Consider the following 18,845-nt stretch of genomic DNA (forward strand, 5'->3'; position numbering starts at 1 on the left):
CTGAACATATATGTCATTAAGAAAATTTATTAGAAATAACGTGCATATAGTCACTACAGCACACTTCACAATAGCTCATTCTTGATGACTGCAGATATAGAAAATACTATCATCCCTGTCTAGAAAAAACTTTACACATGAAGAACTGAATGCAGAGAAAAATCATTAATATCACAGTTTGAATTAAAGTTTAATGACCTGTTTGAACAGTTTATGTTTATTTCAAACTCCAGACAAACTAACTTCATAGGGCATTTCTTTCATAAAGACATAATGAGCTACTACACTTACTGTCTCCATTGGCAAACTTCAGAGCAGCACCACTGGCGCTCTGCACCCTGTCTGCCTGCAGAGCGATATCATTCTCTAACAGCGCGTGCTTTTGTAACAAATCCTCCACCTCCAACAAGTGTTTCCCAAAGTCAGGAGACAACACCCGAGCCTAAACAGTGAAAGAAACTATTTGATCAGCCTAATGATGAGGAGATAAAATTTTTAAATGAATGTATTTTTCCAACTCTTCTGCTGTACCTTCATTTCATCCATCCAGCTGATGATGTGCAGCATCTCCTGGAAGATCCTCTGCAGAGTCAGGTTCTTATCCAGACGCCCTCTCCGAGCCTTCAGCAGCTCCTGCAAGTAGTCCCATAGACGCAGGACGTTGTCTTTTCGCACATCGATCCGTTTGGCATCATGGTAACGCTCAGCCTCCAACACCTTTGAGATGTCCACCAGTGCCTGAACGCGCTCCTCATATGCAGCAATGTCCGTCTCGATGGCATCATGCTTCTTCTTTGCTGCTTCGACTGCTGGCAGGTCATAACCAAAGTTGTCCTGAGGAGCGGAGAAGGAAGGGTGCCTTATTGGTTCTCACTTTACCATTATTTCCACTTAACAATTTAGGTGCAGCTTTTTAAGTGGTTACATTTATCTATAAAATCAAAAATATAATCTACTGTCTTTATTCTTGCAGCTTAAATCATTTAGTTTGTTTCATCTCTTCCCACTTGTTAATTGGGGGAAACCTGCTGTTTGTTGTTTAAATTAACAAGAAAATGTGAATTTACTGTTGGCTGTTGAAGACTGAGACTTCAACCAGCATACAATAAAATACATGCACTATTTAAAAAAAATGTAATAAAACTCTTAATATCGACTGTAGTTGTCTATTTGTCGTCTCACCTGAGCCACCAGTCTCTGGTTCTCCAGGAGCCAGGTCTCCCTCATGGCAGCCTTTCTGTCGAATCTCCGTGCCATCTGTTCCAGCTTCTCCTGTCTGATCAGCTCATCTCTCAGGACACGCTCCCGCTCGTGCTCCGCCCTTTCCAGACGCTCCCAGGCCTGCACAGATGAAGAGAAGCATGCTGAGTGTCGGCAGTCTTTGCTCGCTGATCGTCTTCACACATCAAGAGAAATGTGACACTGAAACATTTTCAAATTTAGAAGCTCTCTTCTCCTTGATCCTAAAACAGAAGAGAAGCTCAGGGGTCATAGGACACTTGGACACTAGGGAGCGAATGCTGGCTTTATAATCTAGATATCTCAAGAGTGCAATGCATTAAATCCAAAACCTTTGGTTGGAGTTCTGTGACTGTTAAGCAGTCAGACTTTTACAGTTTTCCAGCTGTGGTTTTTATTGTGTTCTTTATTTAATTGTACTGCAATAAATTTAATTGCATTTGTTGTGTAATTGCTACCATAGGCTACATCTCCTAATTGCAGCTCAAAAAGAAAAAGAAAAACTGCTTTGCACTGATTCTCTGTAGTAAATCTCACCCTGTTGATGTCTGAAACCAGGGCCCCTTCTTTAGGTGTGTAAACCCTCTGGTTGTTGGCTCTCATACGACTCTGGATAGTGAAGAGCAACACCTCCAGATTTCCTTTCTCCTGGAACCTGAGAGACAAAATAAGTTACATTTCAGCCACAAGAGGCTCTGCAGAGGCCAAAATAAAATAAACACTAGAAAACAACCCAGCAGAGCTGATTCTGACTCACTTGGGCGGCTTCTCTACAGTGCGGTAGGTGTTGAAGGCCTGAAGCTGCTGCTGGACTCCAGTCAGAGAGTTGGCAAGTTTCCGGTTGTTCAGCACGACGATGGTCTGCTCGATCCAAGTCAGCAGGTCTGATGACAGCGTCTCGTACTTATCAATCATCTTCTCAGTCTCAATGGCCTGATCCAGAACCTGGAAAAAGCAGACAGAGGTAAATCTGGGGGCATGGTCAGAACAGTGGAAGGTGTATGCCATGTTTTCATCTCACCTTTCCAACTCTCTTTCCCTCAACAGCAAGCTGCTTCATCTTTGAGAAGTAGTGGTAAAACGCCACAACATACGTGATGATGGACTTCTCATCTGGGTTCTCTGTGAACACATCTAAAAAACAAAATGGCAAACAAGTCCGTCATAATCACAACATGAATGGTCCTATGTTTTTATTTTGTTTTTTCCACTGGTCTGAAAGCTCATAAGGCACATCCTTCATGGGACACTTGCCTTCTGGGTCCAGCAGTTTGGTCACGCCCAGCTTCTGCTCTGCCACATTGAAGGCATTCTGGAGGTTGTGGGTCGGATTAGACCTCTTCAATTTGCCATAGTCCACCAGATCTGGTCTAGGATTTTAAAAAACAATGGAGGTGAAACAGTGTGAGATATGAAGTAAGAATCAGGGGAAGAGACACTAAGTAGACCAGCCTCCTGTGTGTTCACGTTTCAGAGTAGGTTAGAGTTGTTTTCATCATTTATCTTCCCTTACCGGTGTTTGTGTATGAGAGCGTTGAAGGCCATGCCGTCTTTCCAGCTGGTGGTGAAGTTTGTGATGTTGACATTGGGGTATCTGTGAAACAACAGGAAATGTGACTGATGAAACACGAAGGGATATTTCTGAGGAGCTCTTCTAATTTAATGTCTGAGTTCTGCTTCTGGACATTTCTAACCCCTTCCTTTTTTATCTTTGTAGCTTAAAGCCATTAAGCACACTATATTTCTATCCTTTTGTACTTTTTCTGTCCTAATTAACTATAAGAAGTAGAATATACAGCCAAAGTCATTACAACACAGATTCCAGAAGATTCTTTACATGACTATTTACATAAATAAATAAAACAGTTCTGCATCGCAGCATTTTATCTAACAGATGTACACCTGGTTGCACTTTAATGCTATAATCTCACAGGATATTTACAGCAGCTTGCTGATGCTAAAGTTCAGATAAAGCACTTACCCCGCAGTTTTCATCTGACACCACAGCAGAAGAGCATCTTTAGCTGAGCGTGTCTCCTTCTGGTCCGCCTGGCCCGTTTCCACGACGATGTCCTGGATCTGATGAAGAACAGCAAACACAGCTGAATGGTAAACTTAAAAAAACATAACTAATGTCAAAATGTTTGCAGTGAAAGAAGAATAAGCGAAAACCTAACAGAGAATATCATGTCGCTAACAAAGATGTACTAGTTGGGAACATTTTGGCACTTGTGGCTTTCTCTTTGTGTAAGACTAAAATAATCTCAAAGAATTTATAATTAATGTTATTAGTCTGTCCGGATCTTTACAAAAACTTAATACTGGAGTCATTGGAGAGAAAAAAGAGCGGTAATACGTGAAGTTCTTATTTTTCCACACAGTGGGCCTGTAATTAGAGCAGTGATGTGATCTGAGAGACAGGCCCAGAGAGAGCGCTAAATTTAGCCAGCTTCGCTTCTCCTTGGTTTATACAGACTGAAAGAAACAGACAGGACAAGCCATCTCCTTTATTTCCAGTTTCTTTTTTTTTCTTTCTTTTCTTTTTTGAAGAAGCGGAATAGTGCAGCTATACTGTTTGAAATATTGTGTCTAAAAATAAAAAAAATGTTGCTGTCAAATTAAAAATAAATACATGGCCCCTCTAAGAAGATAAAAGAGTCGAACAGACGTGTTCTGATGTTTTGTATGTGCTTTTAACAGCAGATGATAATGGCTGGAACCTGAACACATTGTTTCCAAGAAAAATGGAAAAATCATCCAAAGCAGCCAGTTTTTTGTTTGTTGTGTGTGTGTGTGTGTGTGTGTGTGTGTGTGTTTCTACAAAACCTGCTTGTGGACATAATTAACACTTTACAACTGACTATTAGAAACCCACTACCTACTACTAAAATCTACTAAAAGCTGAAGGTTAAATCATATGAAATATATTAATTTTTATAAAGTATTACAATATAAACATTTATATGGTTGAGCACTTGTATGTAATGCTATTTGTTCTTGCTGAAAACATAAAGAAACAACATAAATACTATTAGATTTTCAGACAGCTGAACCATAATTGAATCATTTTTAGATGTCCTTAGATGAATTTCTTGAATTTGGCTAAATTTAGTTAAGAAATATTAATGTATTTGAAATTGTGATAACAGGGTGTGACTTAAATGACTGAACTCTGATGCTGATTAGATATAATATTACTAGCATGACCAAAAAAAAAAAAAAAAAAATTGGGCCATTCTATCAGGGAAACCACATGTAAGAGGAGAGCAAAGTTAATTTAGACTCAGTTTCTGCACTGATCACACACCTCTGCCAAGGTAGAGGCCTGTGATCACTGCTGTTTGTGTGTGTGCTCATTAGCGTGGTGGTGTAAACTCTACCAAGCCAAATTTTATAAAACATGGTGGAGATTTGGAGCAGGGGCAAAGGAATTCTGGGTGGATTGGGATTGGGAATAAAGCATAGGTCTTGGCAGGAGATGCAGTCTCGGGGTGATCTAATTAATTAGTGCTCTGCTGACTGGTATCTCACACCGTCTACAAAACCAAGCAGAGTTTGCCCTTTTACAGTGGATGGTAGAAGTGTGTATATTCTTCATTTATCAAGTTGTCCTGTTGTGTGGTGGCCATGGGTTTCTGAAGAAGCTGTTGCACTGCTTTGACTGTAGCTCAAGTATTTAACAGCAAAGCTAATTTAGCATTTAGCACAGGCTTCGGTTGGAGCACCTGTCCTCAGTTTACCTGGAAACGCAGGATGATGGTCCAAATGAGTCCGAGGATGAGGCGATGGTTGCCGTCGACAATGTCGTGGGACCCCATGTTCTCCAGGTGGACCCTCTGCTCTTTGAGAAACTGCAGAGCCTTGTCCACATTTTCCAAACAGTGGATGCGCATCCGGCCTTTAGTGGGTTTTGGCTACAGGGGAAACAAGATGGGAAAGCAAAGCATGGAAACAGAATATTTCATAGAGGAAGAGCCACAGGAGAGTCAGGAAAGATACAAAGGATACAAAAAGAAGAGATGATAAAAATGTACAGAACTGCTCCTTACCAGCCGTTCGCCAGAAAGCACTTCCAACAGTTTAATGAGCATACGTCCGTCCCGCAGGTCCAGGTAGAGGTCAGAGATGCGACAGCCGACTCGGGAAAGGATTGAGTTGACCCATTTAGTAAAGGTCTTCTTCTGAACTGCCTCGCGCTCATCTGATGGGGGGCACACAGTTAAGAAAGAACATGAGCCCTATAAATAATGTAAAATCCTCACAGCTACAGAACAGCACCACCAGAGCTGGTAGGGATTTACTGTCTTGCACAAGGGAACTTCAAACTGGTGGATGTCTGGAAGGCTGAAGCAAGAACCTAGCAGGAGTTAAAGTACATGTCAGTGTTTGTCTGAAGATATCTGCCTTGGAGACAGAGGAGACGTTTTACTGTAAATTAATACTCAGTGTAAAGTTAGGCCTTGTACTTTTTCTAGTTTGACACAGAGAAAACTTCTGACCATAGCTTATATGACAGCATTTTTTCTTTTGCTTAACCTTCACGCCTCATATTGAATATGCCTTCAAAAATATAATTATGGACTCACTATCAGACAGGGTATGCAAAATGAACAAGCATGACCCCAACAATTACCATAAAATGCAACCTCTATCTTCAGGATTGCAAAGTATGAATATCAAAACAACTTATAACAATAACCTTAGCTTGTCAAAACACTTTAAAAACCTCAGAAACAAACAGCTTTTATCTTTTGGCTCAGCTACAGGAGCAGGAAAAAACATCACTGAAAACGAATGCCCTAGCTGTTAAATAACTGTACTATTCAACATGACTGCTCATATATCCTCAGATTGTTTTTCAGGAATACCTTCTATAAATCTGATATCCAACATCACAATGAAACACACTTTATGACTCTTCATCCTCTTGGCAGTGCGAAGAGATGATGAGAGATGTCACATTCATAAAATCTAAGTAAGGTCAAAACCAATATCACAATAGCAAAAAACACATTTTCTGCTATGACTAACTCATAAAAACTGATTCTGCTATATGACAGCTGCAGCAGCAGTTATTTTCAAGAGCTACTGATCAGTTTTACTTATAATTTCTTATAGAAAACTAGAATGAGGCTCTTTTGAATAATCTGGAGCAAGGAGAACAGAAGGACAATGCTAACTACAACTCAATGCACATACAGACACACTCACATTTATTAACGGCTTCTCACAGTTTATCAGGTCAGTGATGTGACATTGTCCCCAGTCATCTCTGCTTGCACCACATGACTTCTCTTTGCTCACCCTGCTGCAGATTGTCCTGTTTATCCCTGAGCCAAAATACAGCTGAACACTTTGGAGTGCAAAGGAGTGCATCCTTAATGACATGTGTAATAAATGATTCAGACCCGAGGCTGTGAGGACAGGAAAGGAACAGCAAGAGGGAGGAACAAAAGAAGAAAGGGGTGGTAGATGAAAGAAGTTTAAGAAATTAGATTAAAGGTTAAGAGGAAGAAGATGTATCAAGGTGAGGTAGGGATGGAGACATTTAGTCTGGACAGAGGTTAACCTGTCAAGAGGAAGGAAAAGGAAAGAACACACCGGGATGCATCTTTTTTAGGTTTAGTCTGCAGACGCACAGCCGGATAAACAGAACAAGACACATCACCCACAGCGTCTCCTCTGCTGCTAAACACCACCCAGTGAGCTCCTTTAAAGCTCCATGTTAATTCTCAGCACCATTAAAGGGAAGAAATCAAGAGGTACTGTATGTAAAACACATGATGTAGCAGGGCAGAGTAAATAAATCATGCCTTGCTCTGCTCCCTTCTGCAGAACAGCAGCATACACTGTTCTGCTACGTCCACATGGATATCCACACCATGAAAAAGTAATGCCAATTAAAACATGCAAATAACTCAACGCTCCATTAGCGACACAAATGGCTGCAGAGACTGTCTGTGAAACAAAAAACAAAAAGCTTGAGCAAAAACTGTGACAAATCTTTCCTGAACTATCTGGGGTGCAAAGAGTTTTCCAGCAGTGGTAGTGAGAGGGCAATTAAAGAACGTCCCCACAATGCGCACAGTGTTTTGCCGTATCATATCACAACATGAGACCTTGAGCAGGGACAGACTGCATGCACGTGGATGCTTCTGGCCATTTAGGCACACAGTGTGTGAGGGAGAGAAGCTGCTGTGTGCATGCGTCCCACTGAGACTTCTGCAGATGAGTAATTCAACAAGCTCGATATGACAACAGTTCTGTGTAAACTCACTGCCCAACAAAGCCCCCAGCTATCTTTTGAAAAGTAAGCTCCTGTTTAATCCTAAAATTCCATCTGTGGTTTTGCTGAGTTGCTGAAGATCAAATAATAAATCAATAAGATGACTGATACAGGATTTTGGTGGCATCTAAAGTTTCAGTATCACAAGATATATGTTACATTTTGTTCATTTAAGACTTTGTACATTAAAGCGATAAAATTTCAGAGCTTATCTAAGAGACAATGTTTGTTTTAGTCATCATATTTATCTTTGCAGAGTTTTCTAAAGCACTGAGAATGACAGCAGAATTTCTCCATAATCTGTCTTAAAGCTACATAAACTTAGCTGAGCCTTACCAGCTAACTCTTAAAATTAGACCAATTCAACCTCAGATGAACAACAACACATTACATCTTATAATGTGACATCATTTTACAAAAACAAATCCAAAATGCTGAAGCATTGTTTGAAAAACTAAGCATTCATCTGCTTCTAGAGCCACCTTTAGCAGCATAACTCAAAGTATCTGTTTTTTGTAGGACATTATTTTTCCAAACAAGTCATACTTGTTCTGTCTTTTACTAATTGTACCATCATAACCATTAACATTCACCAATTCCTCAGACCACAGTCTGATCTTGGGGTGAACTTGCAGGGGCATCAGTGTTTGGAAAGATTACCAGCTGTCTTGAATGTTTTCCACTTGTAAATAATCTTGGTCCCTGTAGAACGATGGACTCGAAATTGTTTGGAAATGACCTTGTAACCCTTCCCAGATTAATGGACTGCATAAAATATATTTTTTAATAAAATGTCTGTCTTTCCTCCTTAACATTGCTTTAACACAGACCTAGATCCTCCAGAACAGCAAACTAAAAACATGTCTGCTTTTATAAAGGAAAAAACATGCAAATTTAGCAGATTTTACAACCCAATGTTGTATATATAAAGAAAAGAAACAGACATGAGAACACATACAGTGAGTTACACATGACAAACCAATGTCAGTGGGAAATACATCATCATCACCCTCATATACATATCTTTTAAGAAAAAGAAAAACTCCCTATCTTAATTAAAATTTGTGACAAATAAAAGTTTTAAGACCTGACTGACAGGAACTAAGGTTTGAAGCAGACTTCAGGTTTTCTGGTAGTTTATTTCAGATACTTTGAGCATAAAAACTAAAAGCGGATTCTCCTTGTTTAGTTTTAACTCTCAGGATGGAAAACAAACTTGACCCAGATGATCTTAGAAGTCTCTGTGGCTCAGACAGTCAGTAGATCTGATATGTATTTTGGCCCAGTACCATGTAAAGCCTTGTACTCCAGCAGCAAAATTTAAAATCAATTTTTTTGGCACACAGGAAGCCAGTGTAAAGATCTGAGAACTGAGGTGATAATCTATTTTTCCCTTTACTGTACCATTGTGAGGACACAAGCAGCAGTGTTTTTGAGTAGTTGCAGTTTTCTTAGTGATTTATTGCGATAACTGTAACAACTCCATTATAAGCCATCAAGCCTACTGAAAACAAATAAGTTTTCTGAATAATGCTGAGTCCCCTTTTTTTGGATATATTCTTCAGCTGGTAAAAGGCCCAATTGATTACTGCTTTAATGTTCTATTCTATTCTAGTCTATTCTATTCTACAGTCATTTAGCAGATGGTTTTATCCAAAGCGACTTACATTTGAGGGTAAGAACAACACAAGCATGAATTCAAACAAGATGGGACGTCATAATTAAGTGGTAGTCAGACTGCTTTCAGTCCAGTTGGACCCAGGTGCTGTCATGTAATGCTAGAGGCAGTGCATATCATTTTTTTTTTTTTTTTAGTTTTTTATAGTTTTTTGTAAGTCCTTTTGTTTAAATACAAGATCACGATTTCATCAAACAATATCAACTTGGGCATAAGTGCACACAGCTTATTCAGTAGTTGGTTGAGCCAAAGAGCTGAACAAATCTTTCTAACTCATTCTGTTGAGTAGAAGAGTTAAGCTAAGTGCAGAAATGCTCCTTAAATGCTCATGTGGCAGTTAAAATTTAGTTTAGAGTCCAAAATTATACTAAGATTTCTGGCTTGATCTGTCGTTTTTTTTACATTGCTGACTGAAGCTGGGTTCTAGCCTTTGGGCACTCATCTTAGTTTCCAAAGACAACAATTTCAGTTTAATCTTTATTTTTGATGCGAGTACGCTTGCTGATAATCAGTTAATGAAGTCTTTTTTATGACCAGCACTTGGCTCCACCTTTTTATTCCTATGCAAGTAGATAGGAGAGTTTATTTTGAGACATACTGCTTCAGCATTTTAGCTCAGTTTTTGTTAAACAAATAGTAACACAGTGTAATATGCTATGATTTGTTGTTCATTTGAGGTTGTATTTCCCTATTATGAGACCTGGCAAAGAGCACTTTTTTATTATTATTGTGGCAAATTCCAGCTGTGGTGGTCAGCATCAACTTGAGCTGCAAATTTGCTTTGCTTCTCCCCCAAAACTGCCAACACAACTTTGCAGAGGGCTTAATGTTAAATTGCTCTTGGTACTGCTATAGCAGATGCTGTTATTGTCATGTTCATCCATCATTAATTATTCATCTTGTGTATGAGCAACATCCATACTGTAGATCCAGCTTATTTAACTGCATCTTACAAGTTAACACTGACTGGACTCCAACATTTCTCCTCGCTCCTAGCCTGTAAGCCCAGTCCAACCTCCCAGCTCTCCAGTCCTGTATATCAGTACAAGGCTTCCTAAACATTCCTTTGTTTCGCATGTTTTTACTTAGTAATCTCCCATCCACTCTTTGACTCCAATGAAAGCCCTATGACTTATTCATGCTGATGGATTTTCCCTGTATACAGCCTGGTCTGTCTTTTTCCCACAGTCAGCTCTTACTGGATGTGGCCCCATCAGTCCCAAGCCTGACTCATGGCACTGCCAGCACAACCCGTCCTGAACCCGTCCTGCAGCCATGACACCATAACTCCAGGATGGCTCGCACTGAGCAAGTCGCTGAGGATGAAACTCTCCGCTGGCTTTGTTTACAAGCTTCCTCCAGATATGTTCTCAAAGATTAACCGCCTGATCTTTCAATAGATGAACTGTCACTCTGAGGCTGCTGAACGTCAGATTAATGTGCATTTGATGTCTCCGAGGTTTATTTATGCCAGGCAGAGCATTAAGAGAATTAAGCGGGGATGCAAAAGAAGCAAGCAAAAGCAAAATCTAAAACTTTAACCTGAGCAGAACAAGAATTGAGAAGCTTCACAAAATGGGTGAATGGTACAATCAATTAACATGAAAAAAGAAAAATAGTTTTCTGCCTCTTTTTTTTTTTTTTTTTTTTTTTAGATGTTTTTCTGTCATGTTTGTTTTGGCCTACATCACTCTTTTGCAGATCTACGTAATAACTACAAAATCAGTAAAGACTTCCTGATATTAGTGGATAAATAAACCTAGCACATTTCATAACACATGTCCAATTTGGGAATGCTTTAGAAGTTAGAAGACTCACATATCAGTTGCCTCTGCAGCCTTCAGAATCAGTCGATAGGTGAAATGTAGCAGAAGCAGAATGAAAAAAAAATTTCCTTCTGTTCCTGCATCATCTCCTCCATTTTCCTCCTTTCACTAATGCACTCCTGTCATCAGGGAATTGGAAAGCTTTGTGCAAGCTCACAAAAAAATCCACTGTGATGGCAAACCTCTTTCTTAAAACCGTAATAACACAAACAGGGAGAAGTTAAACCATCTGAGAAATTGATTATATTTTACACAGCCAATGCAATCATTTAGGGAAAAAAAAAGAGGAACAAAACAAATCAATGTTTTGTTCTTCTGGAACAGTTTGGGAAGTGTAAGGGCCATATGGTGGATTGGCAACAGGCTAGAATGATAAATGTTTGTTGTCTTTGAAAAATAAGGACAAAGACGAACGAGTAACAGCGGATAGCAATGAATGGTTTGAATAGTTGAAAGGGAAAAACATCACAACCTCTTTTAGAGTTTGCAAATGAATTATTAAAGGCCAATCCTGTGAACAATTGGGGCAGAGCCGTGGCTTCCTCAGAAAAAAATTTGCACCAAATATGTTAAATAAAAAGACCACAACAACTGATGTTTGCACTTAGTTGTTGCTGCTTTTTTCAAGTTTGTTATAACAGGATGACAAACTAAACTCACACTTACTCACATCACAGAACAGCTTTTCCACCCTCACACCCAAACACATGATGGGGAAGGGAGGGGCATGAATGTGATCACTGTCATCTGTGAGGTGGCAAGGGTAGATGGACAAACTCATACACACACAGATACAAATACACATGGCCCTACTGTCATGACCCTGTACCTTGCAACTGCCTGAAGCGTCCATCCAGGATGGAGTTAAAACAGATGTTGGAGGTGCTGTAACTCAACCAGCGTGCTCGCTTCATACTCTTAGCCGAGGAAGTAGAGGAGGAGGAAAGGATGGGTACTGGAGGAGGGTGGGGGTGAGAGGGCCGCTGACGTCTGGGGGTGCAGGTGGAGGATGAGGACGATGATGAGGAGAAGGGGGAGACCCCTGCAGATGGTGTGGCGAGTGGGATGTGCAGGATGGTGCCATTCCTCTCTGGGTGGTGCTGGGGCTCCTGCTGCCTGCTGCTACCCTTTGCTGTTTTCCTGCTTTCCAGTCTCTGGGCCCGGTGGACCGGTGGGGTGCTCCTGCTCCGGCTACTGCTGCTTACGCCGACCCGCACTTGTGCATCTTTCTCTGCTGGGGTGTAGGGCCGGCTGGCAGCTTCCTTGGCCCCTCCACTGCTGCTCCGAATGGCTCCAGTTTCCCTGCTGCTGGCCTTCAGGCTGATCTTGACCTCTCTGAGCCGGGGCTGGCTCATGGGGGCAGCACGCAGCAGACAGGGGCTGCTCATATTGACCCTCTTTCTAACAACAATGACAACTACACACCACCTCTGTAGCCAGGAGAGGAGCTTTACACTCCTCTTCTTTCTCTGTCTCTTGGCTCTCTGTCCTCCTTTCCAGATCCCTCTCGCATTCACTCTTGCTCCCTCCCTCCCTCCTTCCTCCTCCTCTTTCTTTCTCACTCTCTCCTCACTGTTACCGTGAGGATGCTCTGCCTCCACTTTCAGGCGGCACGCAGGCTCAGGCAGCGTTCGCTACAGTTTAGAGTGTTTTTTCAAGCCTCATCCATGCATACAATATGTTTCAATAAATACACGTGTTCCCACAACTCCCTCCCACTATCCAACACTCCCACACAGTCATGACATCACTGCACATAAAGTGCACAACTAGCACTGCTGTGATCTCCCATGCCAACCATCCCACATGAAACAACAGCATTTACCAAAAGAAATGCATCCTTTTGTAGGCTCATGCAAGACTCACTGTAAATTACTGGATATTCAATATATTCTGAATGCACTTTGAAGGCATGTTGGGAGCATATTTCTGAGTTTACAAGCTGTAAACCAGCAGTGACTCTCTCATCTCTTGGCCCCCTTCCTTAAGCCTCCCTCCCTTTCACTCCCTGACAGGAAACACTGATTGAATTTCAGAAACATCAGTGCAGCAGCACTCTAACACAATATCACCAACCAACACTCACACAGAAACCTTCATCACTTAAAGAGACAGAAAGAGACAGCGAGAAAAGGGATGAAAGTGGTCCTGATGAATGCTCTGGACAGGAGGAAAACAATCCTGACCACCCAGACTAAATCATAATATCAGGTACTGAAGACTGGCTCTGATATTAACATCTGATGGACACAACGCTCAGTTATCATTATGATTTTCAATCAGGTGTAGTTGGATCAAGAACAGCTCTTTACAAACTAGCATGCATGTGGATTATTTGTTGGTAAAGTTGTAATGAATTGAAAAAAAAAACTCCAACAGTGACAAAAGCTTCTTTGTTCACTCATGTGGACAAAACTGCAGGATTTTACTCAACTTACTGTAAGCCTGTTCATGGTAAAGCATGAATGCAGCTGTGTTCTGTGCTTGCAAATTAAATGTTCTATAAGCAGTTTTCACCATATGTTAAGACTCTCCATTCTGGTTCAGACCTTTAACCTGTACACAACAGGTTCACAGAACGTAATGCAAACAAATACAAGACATGATAAACATGATTTAGACAGAGGATGCATGTATTTTAATCCCCTCGAAAGAGGCCCTTCATAGCCATGTGAAAAAGAATGTACACCCACTTTGAGCTAGGTAAATACTAAAAAGTAAGTCAAAATATAGAAGCAGTGTGTACAAAACTATGTACATCCTATGTTTCAATAGTTAGTAGATATACATCTCCTGACTATCTACGCTGTAGATTTATATCTTTTAGCAGAAATAATGTAATAGCTTTTATTTGTTATCAGGCTCATATTGTTGTGGATGAACTCTTCTTTATAAGACTGATTTAGTTTGTTTAAGTTTGCAAGGATTTGTTCATGCGCTGTGTGATGGCTGCATTTACAGCCACACATGAGTGGTAACCTGCAGTGGACAGTAAAACACACACAAACTTATATATAGTTTTCATATTGGATCTAAATTACAGAGCACTATATGATTCTGTTGGACATTAGTTTATTTTAATAAGTAATATCACATATATTTTAGATTTGGTGCGCATTTTGGGTTATATTGTGGTGTTATATTTGTTTTCTTTTGAGTTGTTTCAGTGGCTCCGGTCCCTTGGCATGGGAACCAGCAGGTGGCCACGGGTTGGAGCCAACTAATTGGACCAGATCACACACCAGCACCAAGAGGGGGGAAATTGGGTTTTCCTTTGTTAGCTTAGTTAGGTTTTTGTGTGTTACCCCGTTGTGTCTTTTGTTTGGGCTGATCAGCCACTTTAAGTTTATCCTTGTGTCTCAGTTGTCAGGTCAGTTTGTTTCATTTGTTGGTTTGGTTTGTTTTAGTTATTTTTGCTACAAGTTATTTAAGTAGAGTTCTGTTATGTTGACCTCTTTTAGGGGTTAGATTATTCATTGATTTAATAATTGTTTGGATTACTTTTTTGGGTGAAAAAAAAACCCGTTTTTTTTTACTTTAAATCTGTGCCTGACTGTCCTTCACTGCTCGGTCCATCACACACTGCTTATTTAAGGTCATGCTTTAGTATTTCACTAAGGTTTGGACTTTAAGTCATTCCAACATTTCTGTTTATTTTCTGTCCAGTCATTCTACTGTAGACTTGAATCTATGCTTGGGATCATTGTCCTGCTAGATATGACCCAGTTTAGCTGTCAGACAGGTGTCCTTACATTTAACTCTAAAATACTTTGGAGTTCATGGTTGATTCAAAAAACAATGTCATTTCTTTTCACATGACTAGATCTGGAAGAATCACCACTCAAGGTACCTTGTGGAGCAGTGCAACATCTTTAAGCTTGTTGCTTTGGCTCTGCACACTTCTAATAGCTACACTTCATCATCTCTAATTGACTCAACCTACCATACCCAGCTGCAAAGGAAAGCATAAACAAGCAAATGAAGCATTTAGCAGCTAAACAGATTGATTTTTACTTTCAGATGTTGTTACTAAACACAAATGCAGCAACTAGGGGAGTGAAAATGGCATATTTCTCAAATGGACACAGAAATCTTTCAAATATTATTTTGGTCATGTCTTTTTGTGTTTAAACAGCCTTTGTTAAATGCAGACGTTTTTTGGAATTAGAATGTTTTAAAAGATTTTTTTTATGTGTCAGTCAAGCATCATTATATCAGTATTGCAACACTTAAAATAATATCAAACCTTGACCTGAAGTCACTTCTCCACAGAGCTGCATTCATGTTTTACCCCCTTCATGTGTGACCTCTCGTATCTGCAGCTTTGCAAGCATGAAAATAGTATGACCCACGACTCCCCTTTTCTGTTACACGTCCACCCGCTGTAGAAACACGGCTATTTTCAAACCCCTAGCACCCGGTCCACAGGTGGGCCACAGCTTACCAGCTTAGCCCGAAATGCCAGAGATCCATGCTATGGGAGGCAGACGGGCAGGGCAGCTGTCCAGATCGCTCAGACATTGGACATTTTGGGAATGTGCAAGTGATCCCAGTTACTTGCAGAGGGTATAGAGCAGTGTAAAGGCTCAGCTGTTGAGGTCTGTGTGTGTGTGTGATGCCACGAGAGACATCCACACACAAACACGAATGCACACCTCGTCCTCTTATGGCGAGTGGTGTGATTTAGTCATTTTTCTGAGTGAAGGTTAGTGTTCTAATCAGGCTCGTTCAGCCTTGCAAAAGTTACACAGACACTCTCCCGTTTTGGCTCATCCTCTCTGCCCTTCCCACAGTCTTAAAAAGCTTGTCATCTCAAGAATCTGCCACAGAGGACGCAGCCTGTTTACTATGCAAGCACTCACCTGCGAGGGCCTTGATGCGCGAGCGCTCAAACAGCCTGGCAGAGCTGTTGTCATTGTCTAGTTCCTCATCAGAGACGTCGAAGCGGGTGTTGATGTGGCTGTACTGCTGCGTGATCTCCACATTGTCAAAATCAGTGGTGGAAGTCATGGCGGTAGCCAGTGTGGCAGGCAGATGGGGGGACGGCAGCCGGCGTCCTCAGGTGAAGAGGGAGGTGAATGGATGGCACGGAATGGCAGGATAGATAGTAAATATTGAAGATTTTCTAAAACAGAAAGGAGATAGATTATCATTATGTTTGATTGCTTTTATCTGTAGAAAAGGCCCAACACAGTGGTAGTCATATTTCTAAAAAAAAGCAAAGTAACTGTCAAAAGGCAGCTATACTTTATTTTAGAGTAGTTTTACATTGCTTTTTGCATTAGTCGATAAAAACAAAACATTACATAACATCATTATTTTTAGGACAGCACAATAAACTTTTTTTAAAAAATATTTCATAGAAGAAATGATCAATCTCCAAATAAAAAAATAACCTGTAAACTGATCATGATAACTGATAAATGCAGCCCTGCTTGGAGGAAACACAGCTTCCTCTGTGAGGTGCACTCTCCCTGCAGTTTTAGATTTCAGCTCATCAACTCCATCGGGATGAGGCTGCATCTATACCTGGCACACAAATTGAATCAATGGTAATTTGGGCAAATTTATACAATTTTAGCTGTGATCTAGCAATATTTTTGCACAGGAATCCTTTGTAAAGCAGCTTTCTAGCAGGCCCTGCTTGCTCCTGTGCTTGCCCCCCACCACACAATCTCCATTTTGTGTTTGTCACTTTGCTCTACTGTGACAGTCCAGTGAGTCTGTGTATTTTTCACGTGGAATGGCGGGTTGATGGGCAGCCACTCAGATAGCTCTATCTGTGTGCAGCATAGCTCCCTTATCATGTCGCACTGGGGGGGGAGCAACCCCTCAATGTGACAGAACCGCCTCTGTTTGAATGATGCTGCTCACATAGTTCAAAATGCGGATATGTGTGTGTTTGCGTGTTTCTGTTGGAGGGAATCTGTTGTGAGAAGCATGGCAGGCAAATGAGGCGGGGAGTCTAACTTGTGTTAATACATTAATACATGAAGCAAAATGGTAGAGACACATGGCAGCTTGCTTAGCACTGATTAATGGTGCTGAGGGGCCTGTATTCTTCTACATATTACAGAAACAAATGGTGACACAAAGAGCATATTATATATTATAAATAAGCATCTTCTACTCAATGATATCTCAGAGTTGTGGGAAGCATCTGTGCAGTACTTATGCGCCGTTCTAAGAAAATGGTATAGTTATTTATTCATCGCTTTACAGATTTACTTGTAGCCTTTGAAAGTTTATTTAGTTAAAGATTCAGGGGTATTTCTATTAAATAGAACTTAGTCAAAATGCACAAAAACCCTGTATAGTGTCTCTTCTTTATGCATAATATTTAATTATTATCACTGATGCATGAAAACCATGCAGAATCTTAATTCTGCCCATGAAATTATATTGATGCTTGTGAATTGTAGTAAGGGATTGTGCTTTATAACAATCGATTTTGCTGATGTATACTTATTAGTTTACTTAAAATGAGTTTTCTTTAAAATGTATTAAAAAGCGTAGCACAACTAAAACACCTAGACAGAAAAAAAACTCAAGGGTAAGACCTAAAAAGTGTCTCAAAGGATAGTAGTTACACTTAGAGCTATTTTCTTCCCTTGTTGAATTCACAGTAAACCCACAGTGGATGTTTGTTCTGTGTATTCAGAGAAGAGGCCCTCAGTCAAATACAATGATGCCATCCTAGAGGTCTCCCTCCTCCTCCTGCTCAGTATCAGTCCTCTGCAGAGAGCCGTTATCAGCGTAAGGACACTCCACCCACTGCCAGGGGATCCCCTTATCATCCCACACACGACCTGGCCAGAACTACAGCCACAAACCCACTTTATACATCACACAAACTCATATCCACAACCTGTCAGATGTACAAAAGTAAAAGGCTCTAATCTTGTCTGAAGATGACTTCTAAGCTGGCAAATACTAACTGCCGCAAATTAAGACTGTGAGCTGAGATGAGTTCACAGCGATAACTGTGTATGAATCCATCTGAAGCTGCTCTGGTGGAGTTCTTGAGTAGGTAGTGGTGCATACCTGCTTGCCAACAATAGGTTACCCTGTCAGCTGGAAGTCCCTCTATAACTTTAAATGTCATGAAAAATAGTGAGAACAACAGCATCTGGTCCTCATAAATGGATGTTATAAAGATAAATGAGTCATTACAAGGCTCAGTTATCACTCATAATGACCCTTTAATGACCTAATTATAAGATCATTATGTGTCCTTACACAGCAGCTATAGCAAATGGATGTTTTCATCATAGGTTTAAACTTGTAGCTTTGTCAGTGAGTTGATAAATGATCTTTTTCAGGCAATCACCCACGCAATAGATTGACCATTATTCCTTTATTTCCATGTCTTTAAGATGGCAGAGACAACATCATTGAACTGCTTTGTAATGTTGTTGAAGGATACATATTCTGAAGCTGTGATTGGCCTCTGAGTAAATGCTTTGCAAAGTTTTGTCACCTGTAGTAGATAAAGACTCCAGAGCATGAGTCAGCAGATACACGATTTGTGTAGCTGCACATTGTGAGATGATGAGTAAGATGTTCTGAGTAGTTTCTCAAAATGAGGTACATTTCAAGCTAGAAATTTTTACAGATACCGAAGTGCAGCTTGACCTTAGAGCGTCTTTTGTGTTTTTGTAAAGAAATTACATGAATGTAGATTTCTGTAGATCATTGACCATGAAGAACCTAAAAATAACCATTAGATGGGTTGAATGATGTTTTCAGGCTTAAGGTTGGCTGCGTTGCAACCTTGACTGCGTCTCTTTCTGTTGCAAATGAAATATTTTCACTG

General features: G+C 40.5%; 1 protein-coding gene across 2 annotated transcripts in view; it reads right to left on the bottom strand.

The window, feature by feature from the left end:
• Window positions 1-18,845, bottom strand: part of sptb (spectrin, beta, erythrocytic) — a 36,599-nt gene that overhangs the window by 16,039 nt on the left and 1,715 nt on the right. Inside the window, exons 2-13 of one of the 2 annotated variants that reach the window (XM_041971086.1) lie at window positions 15,892-16,154; window positions 5,289-5,440; window positions 4,980-5,153; window positions 3,221-3,318; window positions 2,753-2,833; window positions 2,494-2,609; window positions 2,261-2,373; window positions 1,997-2,184; window positions 1,777-1,894; window positions 1,183-1,341; window positions 532-834; window positions 292-442 (exon numbers count right to left, since the gene is read on the bottom strand). In XM_041971086.1, coding sequence (XP_041827020.1) covers window positions 292-442; window positions 532-834; window positions 1,183-1,341; window positions 1,777-1,894; window positions 1,997-2,184; window positions 2,261-2,373; window positions 2,494-2,609; window positions 2,753-2,833; window positions 3,221-3,318; window positions 4,980-5,153; window positions 5,289-5,440; window positions 15,892-16,039 — 1,801 coding nt within the window. In that variant the 5' untranslated portion in view covers window positions 16,040-16,154. Of the gene's footprint in view, window positions 1-291; window positions 443-531; window positions 835-1,182; window positions 1,342-1,776; window positions 1,895-1,996; window positions 2,185-2,260; window positions 2,374-2,493; window positions 2,610-2,752; window positions 2,834-3,220; window positions 3,319-4,979; window positions 5,154-5,288; window positions 5,441-11,858; window positions 12,418-15,891; window positions 16,155-18,845 lie in introns of those variants that run through there. The other variant, XM_041971087.1, reaches the window with a different exon arrangement.

The sequence above is a fragment of the Melanotaenia boesemani genome, chromosome 20, assembly GCF_017639745.1.
Source record: "Melanotaenia boesemani isolate fMelBoe1 chromosome 20, fMelBoe1.pri, whole genome shotgun sequence".
NCBI classification, from domain to species: domain Eukaryota; kingdom Metazoa; phylum Chordata; class Actinopteri; order Atheriniformes; family Melanotaeniidae; genus Melanotaenia; species Melanotaenia boesemani.